At 37.4% G+C, this 25,433-nt stretch overlaps 1 protein-coding gene across 1 annotated transcript; it reads right to left on the reverse strand.

The window, feature by feature from the left end:
• Window positions 1-1,828: 1,828 nt before the first annotated feature.
• Window positions 1,829-17,646, reverse strand: LOC121962747 (dipeptidyl peptidase 4-like). Its single transcript, XM_042513033.1, has 26 exons — window positions 17,259-17,646; window positions 17,074-17,161; window positions 16,558-16,656; window positions 13,826-13,917; window positions 13,581-13,655; window positions 13,442-13,494; window positions 13,164-13,236; window positions 12,833-12,953; window positions 11,384-11,538; window positions 11,184-11,281; window positions 10,947-11,076; window positions 8,640-8,678; window positions 8,363-8,461; window positions 8,130-8,200; window positions 7,914-7,967; window positions 7,672-7,784; window positions 6,712-6,759; window positions 6,508-6,606; window positions 6,189-6,258; window positions 5,895-6,089; window positions 5,581-5,635; window positions 4,920-5,019; window positions 4,763-4,821; window positions 4,587-4,659; window positions 2,499-2,572; window positions 1,829-2,414 (listed from the first exon to the last, which is right to left on the reverse strand). The coding sequence occupies exons 1-26, from the start codon at window positions 17,259-17,261 to the stop codon at window positions 2,322-2,324; spliced, it is 2,229 nt and encodes a 742-aa protein (XP_042368967.1). The 5' UTR covers window positions 17,262-17,646; the 3' UTR covers window positions 1,829-2,321.
• Window positions 17,647-25,433: the final 7,787 nt, after the last annotated feature.

Genomic DNA, 25,433 nt, shown 5'->3' on the forward strand with positions numbered 1-25,433 from the left:
ATGCAAGTGTGTGTTTATTTAAACCACAATGAATATTACTTGTTTAAAAATTAGGCCACGAAGTAACAAAAGTTTAAACATTTATATTTGCATGTGCAATATAAGTAATAGAAACTAATAACTAATTATGTTTTCTCCAGCAGGTAGCCCAAAATAAAACTGGTTTTATACATCCAAAGAACTTCTATATAAATGAACTGCAACCAGACTGCGCTTCAGGTGTGTATTTGTCAAAATGTGTTGCCACACCTAGTAGAAAGGACTGAGTGTTTAGTTCGGGATTGAGCTGTTATTTGAAGTTTTTACCTCCTCTGAGGTAACAGGAATGCCAAATTATATTATTGAACCTCTAAAAATGTTTTTGTTTTGGTCTGTGGGTGTATTTGTACACTGTTAATAATTAATGTTTTTACACTGTTAAAATTCATACAAATCTACCAGTGTGATGCATGAAGATAATATAAGGCAGCTGGATGTAGATTTTTGAATGCTAATCTTTCTGTGTTGTGCAGGTCAGATGTTGATATCTGATTCAACAAATGATCCAATCCAGCCACCGTACAAGGATCCACCGTAATGATGACTGATAAACAGGATAATGACTGAACCCCGCTGATTCAGCTTGAGAGGTAGGACGGACTTGCACTTCATTGTTTCTCTGCATATCCTGCAAGGAAAATAAGAGATTGTAACACTTAAATCTCACAATTTAATGTTGTGGGTTAACACCGTAGAGACTGAGTCAAACTGCAAAGGCGCATTTTGTGTCTTATTTTCAGTATTTGGGTCGTTATTCTTTTCATGAGATTTTGTTCCTTTTTTGTGGCTGTTAAGTGTGATCAGTTTTTAGGTGAGAGGATGTACTGCACTTGCGATAACTCTGAGATATCAGACTAAGCCTACAGAGTTGATCTCATTTATTATCCATTCCAGCCATGGTATTTGTCCAGTATCTATTTCAACATTGAAATTTGATTCCACCTATTAAACGGGATGTTACAACTGCCAATATTTGTGAACCCCCAAAAATCTGAGAAATGTACCATTAAATGCTGTAAAGTTGGGCATTTTAACATTTGGTTTCTGGAGCCAGCCACAAGTAATAAAGTGTATAGGCCTGTTGAAAACTATGTCAATATGGACAGTTAAGGAATCGCAAACTGATATACTTTGTTTTTTTTAATTTTACAGTTAATATTACTAATTAATTGATATGCATAGACTAATGTTATGCATTTATACAGGTGAGTCATTGTTCTTCAAATAGGCTGGTTGTCCTTCTCCTTAAAAAGACAAATATACAATATAGTATAGTATAGTTAGCAGCAGCAGGTGGTAGTTTAGCAGATTAGCTGACGTCCCGTACAGTAAACATGAGTGCTGCTCCTTTGAAGCCGGAGATTTGGAATTATCAGTCAGAAACCCCGCAGTTGACTGAGACTGCTTCCAGTCAAGCAGTTATTTTGGGCTTCTGGGGATGTTCTTGGTCCCTTGATTTTGTTGCGGAGTGAGTGCTCTTGACTTTCATACAACTCTTTGATTGAAGCAGCTGCACCTGCAGCAGCACAGATGAGAGAAACTGCTCTTTCACTTAAAGGTGGTGCGATTACAGCTCACAGCAGGTTCACACGGTGCAGTCTCTGCGCTTGGTTTGGTTTTGAGGTCGTCTGGTTTCACAAGATACCAACAGCTCGTTTAAAAAACGACTGCGCCATAGCATCTTCAAGACAGTAATGTTGGCCTCCAGTGATTTTTGCCAGGACAGACGGCCCTCATTTATTACCTCCAGAGCTGAATTAAGCTGAATTAACACGATGCATCCAACAAATAGTTGTCAATATTTAATTCTTTGTTATTTTACAAAACAATCATTACATCAAACAGCCAACAATCATCAATTTGGTCAAACAATACAAAATTATTGTAGTGCGTGATGTTTCTGTGCATAATTTAACACAATACTGTAAAAACTCTTCGTATCAAAGTAGCACAAATACAGTTACACTTTCACATTTTTATAACAACGTTGTTCCCCAGGTCAAATAATGACCTCAAAAAAGTAAAATTCACTAAACAAACATCATATAATAAATCACATTTTCCATATTGATGTGTTACAGGTAAAAATGTACATTATAATTTCCAGAGAAGCTGAAGGCAACATTTTACAGACAAAGACTGACATTATGATTTGACCACTTTGTGCTTAAGACCTTTTCTTGGCATTTGGAGTGCTAATAATCAAACCCGCATTTATAATTTTAGACATTTTTTTTATTCACACCAGACAATGAAAATAGATTTTCGTGATCCAGTGGACTTCATTCAAAGCACCTCTTTAGGAAGTGACTCATGTGGGTGAAGACGTGTTGAAAGGCCGAGCCACCGAGTCCATGGTCCTTGTCTGTGTACCACTGAAAGAAGGCAAAAAAGCATTTTTTTAATAAGTCGAAGCCTCAGTCTCCCAGTGACGGCCAGTGGTTTTCCCAATTACTTACCATTGCCTCAAAGTCCACCTGCTCCTCCACCAGAGCTTCAGAAATCTCGGCTGCCTGCTGGAAGTGAACATTGTCTAGAAAACAAAACAACACAAACATTTAATTAACCAGACTTTTATTGCAGTTGGCACATTTTAATCTAGAAAGGTCAGGGGGTCACCGTGCAGGACTGCTGCTTTGCCAAGTATAGTTATCCAGTTTGATTTGATGCTGGCGCTCGATTTAAGGCCAATAGGTCAAGTTGTAACAAATCATTTACTATAAATCTGATTTTACTTCAAAAAATCATGGAAACCGATTGCCTTGAAAAATCTAAGTATACATAACTATTAATCTTAATTCATGTTAACTTTATTTTATCCACAATTAGGTTTTCAGAGCGCTGACTGGGAGGCAATCTCAGCATGGCAAAGGCATGACCCGCCCTCCTCTGTGTCTGATTGGCTGCCTTATAATCTTCCCCTGACACCAACCAATTGTCAACCATTCCTGCTTCAGCTCCCCTACTGTAGTTGGCTGGCACAGCGGATATTTGTTTACCTCCACACACGGAGCTCCATTCGGTCTTGAGAAGCAGCAGCATTTATTCACCATAAATTGTGACTTAAACTGCACATTTACTGCTAAGCTGACCACTTTTACTGCTTGGTGAAGACCAGTTTCTCTGCTCTGCTCCGTACACTCTGATGCAGTCACTGACACTCGTATCACCCGCTCACAAGCTTTCACTCGATCACTCACATCATACACTCACACATGCAAACAGCGCCCTGTCTCTAAAGGAGCCACGCCACTCTTATGACATGATCCACCCAACAAAGCCACACAGTACTGGCCAATCAGAGGCTGAGTAGGGCCGGTCATGACTTTTACCTCCCAGTGGGGAAAAAAGAATACAGTGTACTTTGCTGTCCTATGCAAATGTTTAGGCCTGGCACGGGTCTCGTTAACCCTGTGGTGCACCAGGCCTGTAACATTGTACAGGAAGCAGGATATAGTTGTTTGAATGAAGTATTGTTGAAGTATTGCAGCTTTGCTGAGTTTGTTCGGTTTTCTGACTATGATTGTACATTAGCACTTTCCTACTTTTGGACCTTTTTGTGTGCGTCTGAGAGTTTTAAATTAGTGGGACTTTTACCTTTTAGCTGTATACCACAATTGTCTCTCTTTGTCATGACGCATTCAGGCTACTTTTGAGTACTTTGGGGTTGTAGTTTCCATATAACCGCTTTCTACCAATGAACTTTTGCCATTTTCAGCAAATCTTTTTGTGTCAATCAAGCATCTCTTTATTTTTTCTCTGCTTTTTTTCTGCTTCGTCTTTTTCTTTTATGGTAGTTGACATCATCTGCCAGCTGTTGTATTATCGCCTCCACGTTCTGAAGCTGTTTGTTAACTGTGTAACAGTGGAAGTAGAGGGAGAAAACAAAACTGATTTTACCTGCAGTTCTGTTGAGTTTTAGTTTGTGTTGTGTTGTTTATTGTAGTTTAATTTAGTTTTTTGAAGACTGTTGTTGTCGCAGCTTCTTCTTTATGTCTTCTAAAAGCCGCTTAGACACCTTAGACAGGCTTTCCAACCCATAAACTTTCCAATGATTTAGTTTACTCATGTTGTTTGTTGCTTCTTGGTTTTATGAGGCTGTCTTAAGGTCCGGTGGCTGGTTCAATACTCAAAATAAATCAGTGCTTTTTAAACACATATTCATTAAAAAAAAAAAAAAAAAAGGCTTTAAATTGTGCCTAAACCAAATCAAGCATCAACAGCAAACTCAGATAAAATGAGATAAAATATAATGAGATAAGATAGGATGCAGAAATAATCACAGTGCATGGTACATAAAGGCCACCACTAGATGGATGTATTCATTCACTGCTTGCACAAATAAATAAAAAAGGCTATAATGGTCGTTTTTATTTCTATTTCAGTTAACAGAATTATTCTTTTACTGCTAGTTTTAGTCTTAGTTTATGCCAGTTATAATAACTGTTATAAACAAGCAGAACACTACTGATTGGTTAACTGTTGAATATATAAATTATTTGAAAAAAATCAAATAAATAAACAAATAGTGGCCAAACTTAACTTACCGTCCGCTGTTCCATGAACCAGAAGGTACTGCACTGAGTGGAAATTCTTGGCCCGCTCAGTTACTGTTGAGTTCTGCACACAATCAAATTTGTGTTTATTGGTGACATCAGGCAATGGCTTAACTAATAATCTATACAAGACACGGAAACATGATCTCACTGAGTGTGAAACTTACAGTGTAGGCGACAGAATTCTGTTTGGGTCCCAACATGTAACGCTCAGTGTAGATGGAATCTGACAAATCATTGCAGATATTGTGCATCATTAAGCATGGAAAGGTTGTGAACAAGAATAATTTGCTTAAATAAACAAATATATAATGAAATAAATACCATAATAAACCCATTTGGACACTGGAGCGACCGCCATTCCACATTTAAAAACTTCACTTCCAGATCCCAAGGCCATTGACGTCACGTATCCACCATAAGACTGAAAGATAACCAGCTCATTACTGCAGATAATCCTAACCCTTATGTAAAGTCCAAGCCCACTGACAGCAGTGAAACATTAACTCATTTTCACAGCAGTTTATCGCCCCCTGAGCTACGAAATAACACATATGGGCTGCATTCTGCTTTAGAAACACAAAATTGTATCAACTTTTAAAAACACTTTTTTGTTTTAACTGGGTTCCTTAAAAAGTCTTTCAAAGCACTGAATCCAAAAATGAAGCCATAATTGGTATGAAAATATCTTAAATACATTTTTTGTGTCTTAAAAATGCTAAGACACAGGAAGTGGGATTTTATGTATCATCTGTTTTCTTGCGTTGCCTTATAAAATCTCTAATTAATTGATCATTTAAAAATAGATAATTTACCATATGATTGTTGCTATTATTATTATTACAGTTTTTGTTACTGTAAAATTGGTATTAAATTGAATTCCAAGTGGCATCATAACAAATTGAAAAAGGTCATAATCTTGCCGGTAGCTGTAGGAACCCTGTTAAATTAACTTTTTCTTTAATAACAATGTCTGACAACTTACCCAGCCCCAAATAGCAACTCTGGTTTCGTCAATGAAACCCTTTTTGATGAATTCTCTAAAACACAAAAACAACAATTATTTCAGTTGTGGGCAGCACATTTAAAGAATGTAACCTGGCCTTCTGATCATTCTCGCCACTCAGTGATGCTCATGGCATTTCCTGTGTGTATATCTGTGTACACCCGGGAGTGTTTTAACCACAGAAACATGTCAAATCCAGTTTTATCCAGCTTTCCTCGCAAAACAGAGGGTGCAGCTGTTTGTTTGAGCGCGAGATGCACTGACTTGTCTAAACAGCTTCTCATTTTCCTTACTTGGCTGCCGTTATCTGATCTTCCACCTCATAGGTTCCCAGACGTTGGTAGATTGCATGCATTATCTTGTCGCCTTGGAAACCGCTTCCTCTTCCGTCAAAGCTGGCGACGATGATTTTCTCAGTGCTGGCGAGATAGGTGGACCAGCTCACCCTGTAGCTGTAGTCTACTTTCTGACTGCAGGGACCTGCATACCTGGACGGTTGGGCAGAATTAATAATTAGTTTATGAACGCACTTTCAAAAAGCATTTATGATTAAATGTTATCACTGTTTACAATATATGAATTCTTACACATCTATCAGTAAAGGGTACTTCTTAGAGACATCAAAGCCTGGAGGCAAAAACATCTGGTACCAGAGATCTGTCAAAAATATGAAAATCCATAGAAATATGTGAATTAATTATTCAATTGTTAGTTAGAAATGTTCTTCCCAATTTCCCAGTTTATATCATCTTTTGGACTTTTGTCAAATTTTTGTTTTTTGTGAAATATTTGATTCGGCATTAAATGGTCAGATAGTTTAATTTTTTGGGAAATATGCTTATTTCCTGTCTTGCTGAGAGTTAGTTGAGTGTATTAATACCACTCACACATCTGTTCTTCACTTACCGTATCCTGCAACTTTGATGGTGCCTCGTTCCATGGTGGGCATTTGGATGTCAGATATCAGGCTCCTAAATGCTGTATTGTCCTCCAAAACAGAAACCTCTACACATGGAAAATAATAATAAAAAATATATAAGAAAAGCTATTTAGAATGACATTTTCTCGTCTTTGATATCATTTAGATTTAAATATGTTTGTGTGGATTACCTTTATTATCTGTGTTATTCATGAGAGCATGGTAGGGAATCCCAGGACCTTTGCATTTTAAAAAAGACATTATTAGATAGATAGATAGATAGATAGATAGATAGATACATAGATACATAGATACATAGATACATAGTGTATTGACAGTGCACATCTTGCCCCACAAGGTGCCAGTCTCTACTGAGCTGCTGAGAAACATGGGCACTGTAAGTAGTGGGGATAACTTGATATGATCGTAAACAGCCGGCCAAACCAGAGTTGGTGATTGTTGAAACAGTGGACTAACTAAATAGACAACTGGCGAAGATGGTTTTGGTGAATTATATTTTGTTACCATGTTTGGATGAAGTGTGTTTTACAGTCACTATGGGTTAACAAGGCAATGACGCTATTCTTTGTTCAATGAGGAGAGAGAGAAACTTGACCTCAGAATTTGTAGAGTTGTATTTCGACATTTAATGAGAAATATAGGTGTAAAGTATTACCTTGGTTGACACAGAGTTTGATTATCACGTTCAAGATTTGCTTTCGATCAGTTTGTGGTTGGATCAATCAGAAGTAATCAAATTAGTTTAATGGACTAGAGGAGCAATTGCTGCAGAGGCGAGTGAAAGCAACTTCCTTTTGCTGCTGTTACATGAGTTAAACCCAGCGCTAAACCACACTGCGCAGTAATGCATTTCATCTAAAGTACGTTGGAAAAATGAAAGGAAACTAAATGACACTATATGGATTAATAAACAGTTGTTTCACTTTCACTAGTGCTCTGTTGCTCCATCTGTGCCCAGAGTAAGCTCTGCCACAGAAGAGACAAGAAAGAGAGAGAGAGAGAAAGTAGAAAAATGCATGTGTTATGGCGGATGATGGTGTTGTGGCGATGCATTGCAAATGAATGTTTGGGAAAACCTGGCAATGCAAAATCAGAGCGGGACAGGAAAAAATAATTTTAGTATTACTGACCACTGCAGCTCATACGGTAGAAGGAGGCACCGTGACTGAAGTAGGCCGAGTTATACAGACAGTCGTCACCACGTAACGCACAAGTCAGACACTTGACCCCTGCACCGGTCAACCTGACACAGACACACACACACACACACACACACACACACATCGTAAGTCTGAAGAAATGCTTTGTAATCACAAATGATGTCTTTAATTTAACAGCAAAAGTAGTTAAACAGTAAAATAAAGACACTCACTGGTAGACATTCCTTCCTCCTGGCTTATTTTCATATTCATTGCTTGAGAAATATCTGTGGAAAAATTGAAATGAATGAGTGCAGTGGACATGCTAATGGTAAGATAGTGTCCATTCATGTAGTGCTATAATACCCATTATATTCTTTTCACATGAGAGAAACTGTCAAGTGGTATGCATGTTTGTACAGCTGTATGCGGATGATGCAACAACTTACACACTATCTGCAGTCACTTTCAGGATGTTAATGACTTCCCATTCTCCAGTGGTGACTGGTGTAACTTTGCCCTGCATGAATGAGAACAGAATATGTGTGAGTGGTAACATAACACAAAAATTATATATATATATTTGGTATCCTGCAATATGTGTGATATTTCGAAAGTCTCAACAAAGAGCTCATTTTGCTGGTGTGATACTGGACCATCAGCTCAAATAAATCATTCCTACCCCGACCACATGATGGATGTGCTTGTACTGTTTGGTGTCGCTCATCAGCAGGTAGTAGCTCTTCTTGTCAGTGGCAAAAACTGGCTCTGGTGGAGCGAACTAAGAGGGAAAAAGTACATTATCATATATTTTCAGATATTTTTTGGACAACAGTGGAGCTATATGGCACAGAGGAATAAGATATATCAGACTTTGGATACACACTTGTTTTTGGTCCTTTCAGGAAATTTATGAAAACGAAAATATTGAATATTCTTTAACAGTGTGCTGGACATACCCGTCCAATCCAACCAGTGGTACTATTCACCTCCAGATGCTGTAAAAAGAAATACAATTAGATTTTATAGCTGCATTGTGCAAGACTTTATAACAATTTACCAGCCTTATCAGTGTAAATACAAAAAGATGTTGCGACACAGAAATTCATTTAGAAACTCTTTAACTGACATGGAAAATTTCCAGGTGGCAAGACTTTTTATTGCAATAAGCTGAACATGGATTCATCTTTGATCATTAACAAATTAATGATCAGCTTATATTCTATCAGACGTACAGACGTCTATATCCCAGGTAGTTTGAAGTATTAGTTTTCCATTTTTTAAAAGTCTGTCATAAAACAATACTCAGATGTCCATGTCAGATTTTCCCTTTACCTAGTCAAATATCTCAACATTTTTTTTTAACATAGTGGGTTCAAATTGTATTCAAACATAATTTTCAGTGAGTGTGCATAAATATATGTACACCATGGAAAAGAAACCGTCACATAAACACATGTCAGAGCTATGTTACATCGACACTATAGAATTTTTTTTTGTTTTTGCAAATGTTCCATTATGTGGGTGTGACTATGACCAACTGTGTTCCATATTATTATGCATATGCTGTTTTTGTTCGTTTTTCATAAATAGTCTGTATAATTGGCAGTCAATAGGATTTGTGATTCCTTAACAATTATATTGTAATCTGGATTTTATTAAACGAAATCATGACAATGGCATTTTTTTCAAAATAACTTAAAATGCAGTGTTCCAAATTATTATGCAAAACAGAGTTTCAAAACACACAATAGTCTCTTAAGGGATTGGAAACAGAAATCTGTTGTAACTTTTTCATATTAGGAGGTAATTCTTCTCAAATCAAAGTTTTTTTAATCAAAAACATCTTTACAGATCATGTTACATATTAACATAGGAGGCCCTCTTAGATATCTCCTTAACAACCCTCTCTTCCATTGAACTTGTAAGTCCATGTGTAGTTTCTGCCTGTATTTCCTTTGAATTGAATAGAGCTGCTGTTTTGAAGTAAACTGCCATCCACCCTTGGTATTTCTTGGTATTTCTTGCGGCGTGGGATAGTGCGTTATCTTGCATGAAAATGATCTTACTCCGGAAGGCACGGTTCCTCTTTTTATACCATGGCAGGAAATGAGCAGTTAGGAACCCCACATATTTTGCTGAGGTCATTTTGAGACCTTCAGGCGACTTAACTCACTTCCTATGACTCCAGCCCAAAACATCACTCCACCACCTCCTTGCTGACGATGCAGCCTTGTTGCTACATGGTGGCCATCCACCAACCATCCAGAAATCCATCCATCTACCGTCCAGTGTAGCACGGCATTCCTTAGTCCTGTTTGCTACTCATCAGTGGACCTTTCACAGCTGCTCTCTTAATACGATGAATTTGCCTTAAAGATACTTTCCGTACTACACCTTTATCTGAACGAACCCGTCTGCGCTCTGAATCAGACACAAATCTTTTTACAGTACAATGATCTCGCTTGATTTTTCGTGAAATATCCAGTGTTTTCATACCTTTTGCAAGATACTGCACTACTTCACGCTTTTCATCTGCAGAAAGATCTTTCTTTTTCCCCATATTGCATGAAATCTGTGTCTTGCTTAATAATGTGGAACAACATCCCTAAGTATTTTCCTTTAATTAGGCTCACCTGGCAAACTAATCACCAAACCTGTCTGAGATTGATGTCAGTGATGTAAACTAACAAGAGAAGCAGCACAATTGAAACCTTTAATTGATTAACTAATAATCACATGTTTGTTAAATTGAAATCGTATTTGCATAATAATTTGTAACACAGTGTTTTCCAAAACTTTCAACAATTTTTAATAATTTCATGACTTTTCCAGGCCCGGGAAATGTAATGGTGAAATTCCATAACTTTTCCAGGTATTCTATAACAGTGGGAACCCCGATACAAGCATTTAGCATAAAATACTACTGTCAAAGTGCAGCCTCACAGAGCTGCGAAAATTAGGAAGTGAGCCAGTATGAATAAGCACGTTAAAGGGTTATATGTGGTTACATTTGGTTTAGCAATGCATGGCAGTTGGTTAGCAGCTGACATGAAGGTAATGTAGACAGAGTAAATTAAGTACATGTCTATGACACCTTATCATGAAAGGTGTTGCCGCTTTTACATTTTATTGCTATTGAAACTGCTGTTGTACTTAAAAATCATCAATAATCTGCCATGGAATACACCAGTGTTAAAACTCTATGTCATTTATTCTTGTAATGTAGAAAAAGAATAATTCTTGTTCATAGCAGCACGCTTTACCTCATGGTGACCCCATGTAGATCCAGTTAAATTGTAGATCTGAAGGATGAGTTCATTTTGTACTCTTTTCAGCCACTGGACAGCAATACGTTCATCCGTCACCCAAGTGACAGTGGCCAAGTAGTGCTCACTGAGGGCAAGAAAAAGTATAAAATAAGTATGACACTCTGGTGAGCTCCTGTCTAACAGCAGGAGCCTGATACAAGCTTAGCAGAGTAATCAAGGCTGTGTCATTACCTTAAGCCAAAAGGGGTAGGAACGACGACCTCAGTAATACTTGCTGTGTTATCAGTGTCCACAACAAACAGTCTCACAGTAGGGTTGGGAGTGCCTGGCTGCACAAAAAAATAGAATATAAGATTAATTAATTGACATATGACACAAAAATCCCAGTACGAGCTTGTTGGAATCAAACAAACCCCGAATGAAAGTCCCACCTTTGGATATGGAATTGATATAGTCCTGGGGTACTGGTCCTCGCCATACCAGGTGTACTCGATAGTGTGGACCTCTGTGTCGTTGAACTCAGCATAAGCCACGTATTTCCCACCAGGTGACCACCAGAGGCCCTGATTAGATGAGAACATCTCCTCTGGAAGGGGGGAAAATGTGATGTTAGGATTCAGGACTTCCAAGGGGTCAGCATTGGGATTCAATTTACCACCATCACACTTGTGCTTGTTTGGAGGATCTTGTAAGCTGCGTGTTGTTGTTGTATGTTGTATGTGTGTAGGCTTAGGTGGTATTACAGTATACCAGGGTATTTAGAAATTCCAAAGGCATGTTTTTAATTGGTTCAACTGCGACACCGAGTAATAGAGGGGGAGAAGTTACAGGACTGTAAACAGCCGGCGGCCAGCAGGCAGAGAGAAACAGTGGGGAATAATGGCATGTCTTTTACAGCTAACTTGGTGAATTAAGGATTTATTGGGACAAAACTGGAGCTGGTGATTGTTGGAACAGGGGCTTATTAACTCAATGACAAGTGAGTTTTATTTTGTTTGTTAAGTTTGAGGAAGGTGTGTTTTAAGATGAGTTAATGAGGCCATTAAGCCTCGTCAGTGTTCTGTGACCAAGAGAAGGTTGAATTCTAAAGGTGTACGGTTTTATTTCTCTGTTTAATAACGGAAATAGCATTTGTGGGCTTCTATTATAAAATGTATTAGTCTGAAAAGCTGAAAGAAAGCAGCCTATTTAAGCTACAGCTAAATTGTCGCTGATATGCCGTTTAAGTGTTGCTCACATGGTTGTTAATGTAGTCGTCACAGGCTTTTGTGTGTCTGCTCCTTGCCACAAAGCACCTCCACTGAACGTCGTCCAAAGTTTATGTTTCGTCCAAAAAATACCTGCTTTGATCAATGTCTGAGCCCCATTTTAATCTCACATTTCGCTGCCCTATTGCATCCCTGTTTGGACAACAAGGCACATAAAGCCAGCATAGCATCACCTAATGAAGCTATAAACACAAGAAACAAAAACATTATTGGCTGATGCTTCACTGCGTCATTGATGCACTGAGAAAGTTAATGCCAACTGGACATTTATTTTTAGCTTGACACGCCTGTGTGTGGCCATCGGTCACTTGGTTGGTGCGAACACAGCATTACTGCAACTGAAGAATTTAATCAATCCTGTACCAAACAGTTATATAACCGTCAAACTGAAATAAATAAAAAAATAAGGTGCACAAATGCTTGTCGGGATCACTTTAGATCCTTTTTCACTTTCAGCGCTGGACCAATTTTAAAAACTGTTCTCTCCATAAGTCACGAGAGACAAAAACAGGGGAAAACTGGATACAGACTGTAAGTACCAATTTTGGAAAAAACAGGTGGAAATGGGGCCTTATTGTCAAACATAAAATCTCCACATCTCGTGCCACTTACCCTCATACACCCAGTCAGGGATCCCATTCAAAATCAGATTCTCCTCCCCATTGAAAGTGACTTGCTTTGAGCTCGACTCCGGGCTTGTCTTTACATATACATTATTTTTCCAAACATAGGCCTGAAAATACAGAAAAATACAAATATAGAAGTTCAGCATACAGCCTGCTTTGTTTTCCGAACCCTCAAAAACACAGTTTGAACTCCTTTTGCTGCGCTCAAGTGTTTGGAAAAGGTGGTACTCGCTAACCTCATCAATCACCCACTTCAAAGCCAAACTGTCACCCAAAGTTATGCACATACAGACAATCATTTGTGTGTCCAAGCTTACCAGTTTGTTCCCTTGAGGAGCCCAAGAAAAGTACTGGACAACATCGGGAATATCAGAGGGTGTAACAAATTTTCTGAAATAAAGAGGGGGAAAAAAATTACTTTCCTTTTACTATTACTCTAAATTCTGCTTTGCACGCATAACAAAGGTAATTTGGCGAGTGCTTTTAACTGGAGTGCATTGCTTTATTAAAAGTGCATACATTAAACTGTCCATTGAAAGTCAAATACTTATGTAGATGTTAAAACTAAGTGAAAATTCATATTTAGGATACTTACTTTAATTCCCGGTCATAAAGTGAATATGAGGCTGTAAATGAATGCCGCCACAGCTAATGGGACAAAAAGCAACAGCGCTGTAGTGTGATGACTTTAGCAGAATTTGCATCATGTGAATGTAAATAAAAGCCTCATTTACCTTGGAACGGTTGCTCATGAGTGCAACATATCTTCGGTCAGCAGACACCTGGTAATCATAAGCCTTCTTTTCGTCCTGTGTTGAGAAAAAGAAAACTGTTGTAAGAGTTTGTTCAGATGGCTGCTCATGACCTGACAGACAACACTGCATTTGTTTGGATGGTTACGTGGCTTCCATGCTGAGTCCTTGTGGTATGTTGCTTAGACAAAAGAAACACACAGATGCACACAAGGAGGACGACTTACAAACTTGTCTCTGTTCAAGAACTCAGAGGACGCTCCTGTGAGTACGTTTTGGAGGAAGACCGAGTCCTGGGACTTATTCAGAAACTCATGATCTGTGGAGGTGAGGAAAAAAACGTAAGGGCTCCAAACACATGTGTGAATCATGGTTATTAATGAATGAATACAGGATGTATTGTGAATTCCTGCTGCTCAGATTATTAAGTCACTTTAAATTTATGTGATTGGTTAATCTTAAATGGCCACTCTGCCAGAACCTCCCCTAAGTGTGGAGGAGGCTTGGCTTCCCTGACAAAATTTCTCCCTCCCCTCAGTGAAAATATGTGGAGGATGACAAAGCTACCTTAAAGAGGCTGTGGTGTGCTCATTTTTTAAGGGAGTGCTACTCTTTGTGAAACTAAACCTCAGGCATCCATGTGGACATAGTGTGTTTGGAAGGGGGCTAAATAACGCTCCAAATTTATGTAAAATCTTGACGAGGGAACAACTGGCACACTCTGAAAAAACAAAAAAATATGGCTTAACATAAAAAAATATAGAACGGCTTGCACCAATCTATTTGAATTATGTCAACTTAGAATGAAATCATGTCAAAAACATGGAAAGAAGCCAATAAGCAATTTAAGACGAAATTTGCAAGAAATTATTAAAAATGTTCAAGAAAATTACCTGAAATCACCTTCGCAAGAATCAAAACAAAACTGAACTGCTAAATGGGAAAGTAAAACAAACAACCAAAAAAGAAAAGATAAAAAAACAGAAATGACCTGCGGCCAACGTGTCGAGCAAACCCCAGACTTTCACCTAACCACATGCTTGTGTTGCACAAGGAAATAAACAAAATTATGATGTTTTACTGTAGTAAGTTTATTCTGAAAGAGACTTTATGCATCTAATAAGCAGAAACCGTAAATTTACTTTAAAAACAAAGTGTATTTTGAAAAGACACAAAGTTTTTCACGTTTTAAGGTGTAAATTGACATGCAGTCCTGGAACGTCAACAACAAACGCAGGTGGACACCTCGGGTGTAATACATAGGCATGATTAGCACTCAGGCTGAGATTGTGTTGATATTAAAAAAGCATCATCAGTTTCATAAAATGCAGTTTTAGGTTTTGGTGTACATCAGCATATTTCAGTTTGAAATCGACGTTTGACATTATCTCTCAAACAAAGCGTTCACCCAGCTATATTTAAAAGGCAACAATAAATCAGGACGCATCTGTGCATGAGCTTTGTGGAATAGATTCCCATTATGTCTTGGTCTGTTACATTAACTGAGCCCATACAGACCTTAGAGTTATTAAGAAAAAAAAAGCAAATTACTTCTCTTGAGCTGCATTTTGGAAATTGCAGGATTCAGCTGTTTTTGCAGCTCGACCCATGCTCAGAACGTGTAGATGTCTCAGCCCCTGCTGCTAAGAATTTGACTGTTATATTTTTAAATCTCTCCCTCTTGTGAGTCCATTGTACCTCCATAAAATTACACTTTGGTGGACAAATTGGTAAGCTGACCAACATAAACAGAGTACCAACTAAACAGCCTTGCTGCTGCAGCTTTATTCTGTATTTCAACGAGAATATGTCCTGTTCTGCTTTCAGAGAGACTCTGAAATACACTTATTTATGTCATTGCTTCTGGACTCCAGGTGGTATGGTTGCACAGACTAACTCATTCACTGATGACTCATTAAGTTTTAACTCAACACATACACTCTTCGTGACTTGATTATTCCATAAATGTTAACTTTGGTATTTTCCAACCTGGGCCTCCTTTTTCCATGTGTTTTGTCTCAGTGACTAATAGAGAAAACAACTGTTGAAACTGGTCCAGTACTGAGGGAGATCGTTTAGGCCAGTTGTGAAATAGGCTGAAATGTAATCCCTGTAGGCAACTGAGTGCTGTCAATTTTTTATTACACTGACAGACTCTTATTTTTATTCCACACGTCAGAAAAAATTATCGAAAGGATCCTTAGAGAAATATATCTTTTTGTTGAAGAGTAAGAGCTTTTCTGTTTAACAAGAAACAGCCCCAAAAATGCTACAACCCAGACTCCATTTAAATAAACAATAATTTTATCATTTTAGAACACGCTTCATTCAACTCAGGTTTGGTTGAAATACTTAAAATTGCTAAGTTAGATGTGATTATATGCTGCCTCTGTACATGCTTAATTTACTGTATATTTAAATGAATTCTGGTGGGTTTGGCGATTCTTTGAGGGTGTTTCTGGTTAAACAAAATCAATCTTCCTCTTTAAAAAGGTCTGTCTCTGAAAGTATCTTTTTCCAAAATTTTGCAAGACACTCTTTAATAATAATCTGAGCCTGTCAGTGGCAAAAACAAGCACTTTGAGTGGACGTAAATCCGCCTGTGTCGTTCTTGGTTAATATTGGACCAGTGTCAAAAACTGTTGTCTCCATTGCATTACTGGAGTTCCCCTTTAATAGTGAGCAACAAGTATTCATGATAGATCCTGCATTAATTTGTGTATTAAATCATCACAAGTCTTGTATTGGTTATGTTTTTAACCCTAATTGTAATGTGTTATGTCAATAATTCCATGTATGCTCCACCACATCCCACACATGCTTGAATGAGGGGATTGATCCAAGTGAATTAGTGACTAGAAAGAAGGAAAATATTGCAGCTGACAGATAATAAAACATCCTCAATGACACATTTACAATTACAATCCATCACTCCTTTTTACAGGTTTAATCCTCCCACCTGAGATCCACCTCATGCTGAAGGACTTTGGTTTTAGTGTGCTGTTGAAGACATCCTCCAAGGTAAAGGATTTCTTGTTATTGTCCCCCTCCTTCTTCTCTAAATAAACACAGAAAGTGTACAGAGATGTGAAGGTCACAGTGTACAGATAAGGTATCAAACATCACCGTCATTGTCATAAAAGAAGCTAAAGGTTGTAAAAGCTTTATCTGATGATGACAAGTGGAATATTGCTTACGTCAGTGTGTGTTTGGGGGTCGTTAGATGATTTTTTATGAGTGAGTATGGAGCTAGTTAAGGGCGCGCGTGCTGGGTCAAAGAAAACTAATTAGTGATGCTGCCTTAATGATATAACACCCTGATTACATAGAATAAAATAACACCTTTCCATTCGGATATTTACGGTCCAAGCAGATCAGTGCGTAATGACGCGTGCGTAATGTACTTTGTTCGGCGCGTCGGAGCACAAATGATGCACAAATGCCAACACGTGAACCATTTAAAGCAAAGACTCACCTTTTAAAAATATAGCCGTGGGTACTGCTATCAAAATGACCACCACCACTACCCCAAAAACTCCAAGGAGCACCTTTCCTACGGAAACCTGTGCAGAGTTGAACGGACAAAAGTCAGAAAAAAATGCTCCCCGCGACGCTCACCCCAACATAACATCCACATGTGAGTATTAAAGCACCACCAACCATCGTTTTCTGCGCTGAGGTGAAGTGTGTAACCGTCCAAAATCACAACTCCATCGGTCCGGTCGGCTACGCGCGTGGAGAGCACTAAAGTTACACGACGCGCTGCTTTGCCGTTAAATATTATCTCAACTGAAGTTTCAAAGGTGGGACAATAAATGTCCAGCGGAGTAAAGTTCGTCGGGTTTGATTTGAGGAAGTGCGCGGTTACTTGAGAGGCTGTTCCCCAAACGGTTCGCTTCTCAAAACATTTTATTCATTCATATGGCGAAAAAAAAGCGCCCATCTTTATTAAAATATCACAAAAGAACTTTTATACAGACTTTTCTTATGCATTTCATAACCATTAATTCTATTTCTAACTACAGATCTTGAAAACAAGTTTTTGTTCGAAACTGAAACAAGTTTGTAGTGTATATAAACAGATGCATTAATCATGTATAACAGGGACTTCCCACCTATCACCAGACCTCCAATAATTATTCCGCTTACTGAGAGAATAGCAGGAAAAGCTCATGATGTGGCTGGACTGATAGCATAACCTCCAACAGCCTTCAGCAGTGACTCATAATACTGTGCTTGCTTATTGTGATCCAGCTGCACACACAGGGAAAAAAAATCCTCTTAAGAGATGCAGAGAGAAAAACAGACATATGTATTGAAAAAAATAATATTAAAAAGTTTAGATGCCAAAAAATGGCTTATGAAGATACCTCCCCTATTAAAAAAAACACATCAAAAAAGAAAAAAATCAAGATTTCACAATCAATCAAAATTTCAAGACTAAGCAGTAAAACAAAGTTGATAGTTGTTTTAATTTAGGTTAATACTAAACATTACTGCCATACATAGAATGAGAGTGAAAGTAGCATTGGACTTTTATTTTGACAAAATATAAGACATTTACAGCACAGATTGGTGCATAAAAAACAGAATACAGGTCATTAAGCATTTGTTGCTCAAATTTGCTGGCCAGCTCCCCAAATTCCCTATTTAATATGTCACCATGGGCATCTACTCATGCCACGGCACGAGGGGTGTTCAGTGTGAGCTGGCACACAAACTCCCACTCCAGATTCCCATTTGCTAATTTGCATATTCAAACTTAGACGTAGTGGACTTTTAAAAAGGTAAGCATGAATATTTTTAGACTCGATATGCTATTTAAGTTGAGAATAATGAAGAAATGCATGTAATGAATAAAAACATGGACCACTAGTTAAAACGTGGTCGAGTTGAAAGCAGAGCTGCTTTTAGTAGCAGGTAGGGAAGCTGAGGATGCACAACTGAATTTAAATTATATTAACATTTTAGTTAAAAAAAAATCAAACATGGAAAAATATTCAAATTAGTAGAAAATTTCACAAAATTTGTGGCTCTTGTGGCTTTTATTCTACCCTAAAAATTCTTTTCTAATTCATCCGTCACAGTTTATTGCCATTTCTTCGTTTACTTCATAATTGTGCTTTATTAGATCATGTGTCCCAGTGCTTTTTAAATTTAGTACTGATATCAGTGGTGCTGCCAAAAGGGGGGCTGCCCCCCTGATAGAAATTCTGTACTAGGCAAAGAGAGTTATTGTATCTGTGCCCCAAAAAGACTTCTTCCTGTAGACTAATGTGACAAAAGATACGTCTGTAAATCATTTTTTTTTTGTTATCTAAACCCCCGCGAAATGCCTCGTTTCACTGTCAGAATTTGGATTAGCATAAGGCTAAAGGGGAAGTTCATAGGAATGATCAGCGCCCCTCCTTCAGCACTGTATCCAGTTCTCTTTATACATCCATGGTAACCCACGATCCAGTCTGTTAACCATCTACAAAGTCCTCACCTTTATCTTAACTCGTAGCCATGTCACATGCATGCCGGCAGTGAAGGACTCTGAGGCCTCTAGAAGCATCAAACCAAATCCTGATATTATTAATTAGGCACTGTTATTGTGCTAAAGTGAGACGATAAAAACATTTCCTCAAAGCACCGCTGTGCCTCAGTAAGTAGGCTAAAGCATCAAAGAGCGGCTAGAATTGAACTTATGCTTGTTAACGTTTCTTTTAACTGAAAACATCTTCGGTTATATTGACAAGAAAGCATATTTTCTGTAACTCAGAGTTTCTGAATAGAACTGAAGTGTGACCGGTCAACTGCTGCCTCAGATGACTCGACACAGCCGTCAGATGACTGATAACAGCCGAGAAGTAGTCCGCCATAAATTCCATGAATTGCATATGATGTATTTACACAGGTATTAATATCCTTCCTGTTTTGGTGTAGTTCCTGAAGTGTGAGAACGATGTCACTGACTGTGAGACACGAGGGTGAAAATTTAATTAAAAAACAGCATTTAAAAAGGATGAAATGATATTTTTACATAACTGCGTCAAGCAGACTTTGGGGCACTGGGACTAAAAATAAAGTTGATTTTAGTCCACATTGCCTCAGACTGAGGAAGTTTTCCTCTTTGTACGTAAGCGCTGACCAGTCTGAGTCGATGCTAAAAGCCTGTTAAAAGCTTAACAAATATGAAGCTGTGCCTTTATGGGGAATAGACATCATATTGTGCACTTGTTCCTTTCACACCGGACATCCTCAGCAAACAAACAGAGAGTGGATGTCTTCCCCTAATGCAGCACGGCTTGTTTGAAGAGCATCACTTCAGAGATGCCTCCATGACACTAAGCACGACTAAAATCGTTTATAGGTGTCACTTTGGACACATTTGGTCTCATGGGACAGATTGTGGGGACGGAGAGATAGAGAGATGAAGCAGCGAAAGGAAATAGTGATTGGGAGAGCTGTGACTGAACAGTAATTTAAGCATCGTTGCAATTGTTTCCTTGTAGGTTATTTTATATATTTTACTGATTTTATTTTGATTTAATTCTTAAATGTAATGTTTGTCAGTATTTTATTTCTTAGTCATTTCACAAAAAATATAAAATTATAAATTAAATATAGTTTAAAAAACCAAAAGGATGTAAACATTACAAAAAAAGATACTGACGTAAGAAAAGGCTTAGAATCAATTAAATATTGATTAAATGGCTGGCTTCATTTCAAAGGAAAGAGATAAGCAACTTTGTAAATAGCAAGACATTAGTTAAAAGTTAAAAGAACAAAAGAGGAAATTTTCTTTTAAAAAGTGCTGAAATAAAATAATACAATATAAATGTTAATGAATACACGCATTTTTTTGTAACCTAATTTTTAAGTACATAATTCTAATAATTCTAAATATAATTTTCTTGATTTTTTTCCTCAGTTATTTAATAATTTTCCAATGATACTCTTCTTTCAAGCAAATTGTCAGTTCATTTTCTTCTTACCTTTTATTTATTTGTTTTTTTCAATATGCCGAACGTTTAATGCCATGTTGTTAATAGCCTTGTTTTTTACCACGTTGTGAGAGAAATCAAACCAGTTGCTCATGTTTCAAAAGTTTAAATGCTTGTGCACGGTTTCTGAACGCAGTACAGAAAAACTGTAGTGGAAATGAGTATAAGCGTACAATCATACGTCGTAGCTCCAGCTCATCATACTGTTTATGTCCTGCAGTCGGATGATGAGTATTTGCTCTCAGCTGTTAGCAGTTGTTCTTGGGAGAAAGTCCAGTGTTTATTCTCCGAGATAAACAGAGACGCCCTGGGCTTTGGTTTCAACAGATGTGATGCAAGTGTCGGTACTGTAATTGCATTTTTGGCCTGAACTTGGACGATGTTGTTTGGGCAAACTGTGAGGAAATCACTGGTGTTAGAAACGGATCTGTGAAGTTTCTATTAACATCTTATGTGTGTATGTGCTTAATGTACTGTAGCAGCAGCTCAGCACTTTGTCTGTCACACTATACACACTGCTGGTGTCAAGCCGAGGTGCAATTACTTTGTGGTTGAAGAAGCAGTCGGGTCTTTTAAAAGTAAAACATTGAAAAGGTACTTTATATTTACATACAGTGCAATTGGAATATGTGAAAGTAGTGGTTAAAGGAAGGGTTGTCATATTTTCTAAAAGGTGTTATCTCTGCTGGCCAGCTTGTAATGCAGTCCTATATAGGCCGATATTGTTTTTTCAGGGCCAATAAAATGCCAATTATTAGTGGTTCATGTGACCCATAAACAGTATTTGGAACAGACACGTATTTCCAATAAAAATCTTTCTGTCAAAACTAAGAACAAAACAAACTTTAAATGTTGTTTAAATGCCTATGTTAATGTTTGATAATGTTTAATCAAAACTGAAACATGATATGCTTTTTTTAGTACAAAGGCAGCATAAATTTAAATATAAAAAATTAATAAACAAAAATAGCTCCCTGAGGTTTTTCAAAGTAAAAGTTCAAAAAGATAAAGTTCCTCCCATGCTGACACTTATCTTATCGGCAATCATTAAAATAAAATACTGATGCAGATAATCACCAAAAAATGCCAAATATCGGCCCCAGTAACCAGCCAGTAATCTGTCGACCCCTAATATACATATAGTGTAACTGGCAGAGCTGATATCAGGGAGGGGTAGTCATATTTTCCAGACTGTGTTATCTCTGCTGGCCAGCTTGTAACGCAGTCGTATAGGCGTATTATTAACACTTGTTTTGCTGAAAAAATCGTCGAAGTCCAGTCCAGGAGTGTGCTGTGTGGATGTGAGTTTAATGAAGTTTAGTAGTGGTGAACTTTCGGACACGGAGCAGGTCTGAGCCGCTGAGCCGACCTCGAGTAAACGAAATGCCAACACGTGTCTACAGGAAAGCAAAGCAGCAATCAGGAAGTATGTAAACAGTGTTAATCAAGCAGTGAGGGGAGACAGTCATCAGACACAATTACAAACAGAAGCATACACAGGATACACATTTGGTATGTGACAAGACCAAGGACCACGACTATCCAGGGGCTGGAAGTTTCTCCCACACGCCACTTAGCAAGTCTAAATTAACCAAATGTGACTTTACTTCATGGGTTATAAATGTGACTTTCGAGGGGGCACTAGAAGTCTGACGATCTAAATTCCCTCTTTCTAAGTATTTATAAGTGGAGGAAGATGTATTCAATTCTTTACTTGAGTGAAAGTATGAGAAAACACTGCGAAATACTCAACAATGACAAAAATCTCGCATGCAAAAGTCGAAACACGTACAGAAGCATTATTAGTATAATATTTTTAAGAATTTCACATTTTTAAATACTTTTTTAATATTTTAATTTCTACTTAGGTAAAAGTACTAATACCACACTGTGATAATACTCTGTTAAAGGTAAAACGTGTCGTGAAAAGTAGAATATTTCTGTCTGAAATGCAGTGGATTAAAATTATAAAATGGCAAAAAATAAATAGACTAAAATAAATCTACTTAAAGTAAAGTATCTGCTACACTGATTTTTTTTTTAAATTTTTAACCTCAAACAATTATTTACCGAAGTCAGTGCCTCCCTTTTAAGTCAAATCAGTTTTATTTTATTTTATGTATCGAGCCAAATCACAACAGAAATCATCTAAGGTCACTTTTCATACAGAACATGTTTTATGTTGACGTAATCATTTGGGCAACATTGTCCCTAACTCCAGTAACTGATTTTAGTTGATTTTTTAATTCCCCGCAATTTTGGGGTATTGTAAAATTGGTCTGAAAAAGTCTTAAATCTAACTTGTACTTGTACTTTGCTAAAATGCTGTTTTTAAGTTTCAAGTTGTTTTGCAGTAATGAACTGATCCCACATACTTTTCATTGGTTGTATCGTATTTTTTGGGCAGTTGCAGCTTAAGTTTATTGCAAACATTTCACGTTTGAGTTATAGTGGAATTAGTTATTTCCCGAAGTTGGTTTGAGAAAAAAGGCGTTGTTGTATTTGCGGCGGTGTGACCAGTTCTCCCATGAAAACACCGACTGCTCCATAACGACTGCTTCCTGTATGAAGTCAGAGCGTCTACGTGTGATCACTGCTATCGGTGAATGAGGACTGTCATATTATAATTCTGTAATTGGATGTTAAGTCACCATTGAGCTTCACTACCATCTACTGGACTTTAAAGTGTACGGCATTCATTCTGCCGAGGCCAAATGCACTTTCCCGAACCGCTAACAAAGGAGAAAAATAATTCATGTTTCTGCTCAGTGATTCAGATGAGCTCCAAAATTTAATTGGCACTTCTTTGACCCATGTGACACCCTTCCAGCAAATTCATGAAAGTCGGGCTGGTAGTTATTCTGTAATCTTGCTGACAAAACAGACAAAACTCAAAATATGACCTCCTAGGCGAAGCTAAAAACACTTTGATCGTCTGATAATAACATAAAAATAAGAATTCTAATAAGCTCAAGTAAATAACATACTTTGTAGACTTCAGCAGCAAGAAAAAAGCATCTAAGGTGCCTAAATTTAGAGCATAATGGGAAATTAAAAGGTCTCTGATTGCAAATTCTAAGCCAAAGAGATTGTCCAGACCTGAAACTGATTATAGCAAAAAGGAGCAAAGACAGAAATATAGTTTCCCAATGCGTTATCAAGAATAACAATGTTGAATAGCAGGATGTGTGTGTATCATCAGCTTTATTAAAATAAAGAAAGAAATAGTGCAGACAGGGGTGTATTAAAAATGTAGAATAAGAAAAGTAGCACCAAAGCATCATCACTCTACCACAGTAGCCCCAGATCTCCACCTGGGCTCAGTGGTGAAGGAAGTATTCAGATCCTTTACTTAACTAAAAGTATTAATACCACAATGTGAAAACAGTGTTATGAGTCCTGCGTTTAAAATGTTGCATCAAAATGTGTAAATCAGCAACATCTAATTCAAGTATTCAAGCAAAAACAAACTCAAAATTATTGAAAATCAATTACAAAATGACTTAATTTGATGTCAATCTGCTAATAGATTAATTGACTAATCATTGCCGCTGTATTTGTATAAATGGTTGGGTAGTTGAATTTATAGCAAAACGTCATATTTTTATGTTTTTTATGAAAAAAATCGTAATTATTTGAGTAACTAAAGCTTTCAGATAAATGTAGTGGAGTTAAAAAGAAACATTTTTCCATCTGAAATGCAGCTGAGTAATATAGAGACTCAAGTAAAGTGCCACAAATTCACACTTAAGTACAATAATTGAGAAAATGTATTTAGTTACATTCCACCACTGCCTGGGTTACATCTGAACACATTATTCTTGTGTACAGTATGCATTCGTCAGGGAACTTCATCATAGTAGCAAATTCATTATAACGCTGTGTAAGCATTTCGCCAAAAAAAACAACTATTTCTACAAACTTTCCCATCGACTCTATCAACATGTTTACCGTCGTAGCTGCATCCCTCGAGATCCTGCAGCACCGTCAGGCACGGAGCCATTCGCACTTGAACTTTCTGTTGTGGTTACAGGAAGTTATGGCACCCTCTGTACCCTTCCCACCCACATTTTCCTGCACCTGCTTTCCGTAGACCGAGTGCGCTGCTTTTCTGTTGAACTCACAGTCCGCTTCCTCTTCAGTTTTACTGAAGGGTGAAATACAGTGCAGATGTGGCTCCTGTAATCGTTTTCACGGCTGCGGGTTCTCACCTTGTTACTTCAGATAAATTCATATCACAGCTGACTGTCTCTGACATCATACAGATCATGCTTTGTAAGCTTTTCATATTTTTTGTCAGGCTTTATTTTCAGGGTTAATAAAGCAGACAACTGATAGATCAAATAAAATATAAAACAGAAATACAGGAAGAGGAAACAATTGGCACAGCATGTAAAAAGTTACACATTTAAAACAAAATATGTATAAAATGTTGAGAATGTTGGTGTGTAAAAAATAGAAATGTGAGAAATACAGTAATAATTAGCACTAATTGGTGAATAAATACATTATAATATAGATAATGTGCTGAGTGTGTAGAGTGTGTAAAATAAAATTGTGCCTCATACTACAATGTGAGTTAAAGTATAAAAACTAAATATATGTGCAAAGCTACAACTCTAATATACATAATTAAGAATAACAATTAGAATATATACAATAAATACAAAGTGTAACGTGTTAAATATAGCCTATATTCAAGAGTTGGAAGAATACTGCACATTTGAGTAATTGTAAAGAGGATCGCTGTAGTTGAGATATTGCACCAAATATTGCAGTTAAGACAGTCATATTAAGAATTATTGCACCTTAAGAAACGTTTTGCACATTTGAAGTATGATAAAAA

This window comes from Plectropomus leopardus, chromosome 24 (assembly GCF_008729295.1).
Source record: "Plectropomus leopardus isolate mb chromosome 24, YSFRI_Pleo_2.0, whole genome shotgun sequence".
NCBI lineage: Eukaryota > Metazoa > Chordata > Actinopteri > Perciformes > Serranidae > Plectropomus > Plectropomus leopardus.

What these genes read in the sequence shown, in the direction of transcription:
- LOC121962747 (XM_042513033.1), bottom strand. An exon ending in CCCTGACTGGGTGTATGAGG is followed by an intron (nt 11,539 to 12,832) that starts GTAAGTGGCACG and finishes CCCCCCTTCCAG; the next exon opens with AGGAGATGTTCTCATCTAAT. An exon ending in GGAGGAAGGAATGTCTACCA is followed by an intron (nt 7,785 to 7,913) that starts GTGAGTGTCTTT and finishes TGTCTGTGTCAG; the next exon opens with GTTGACCGGTGCAGGGGTCA.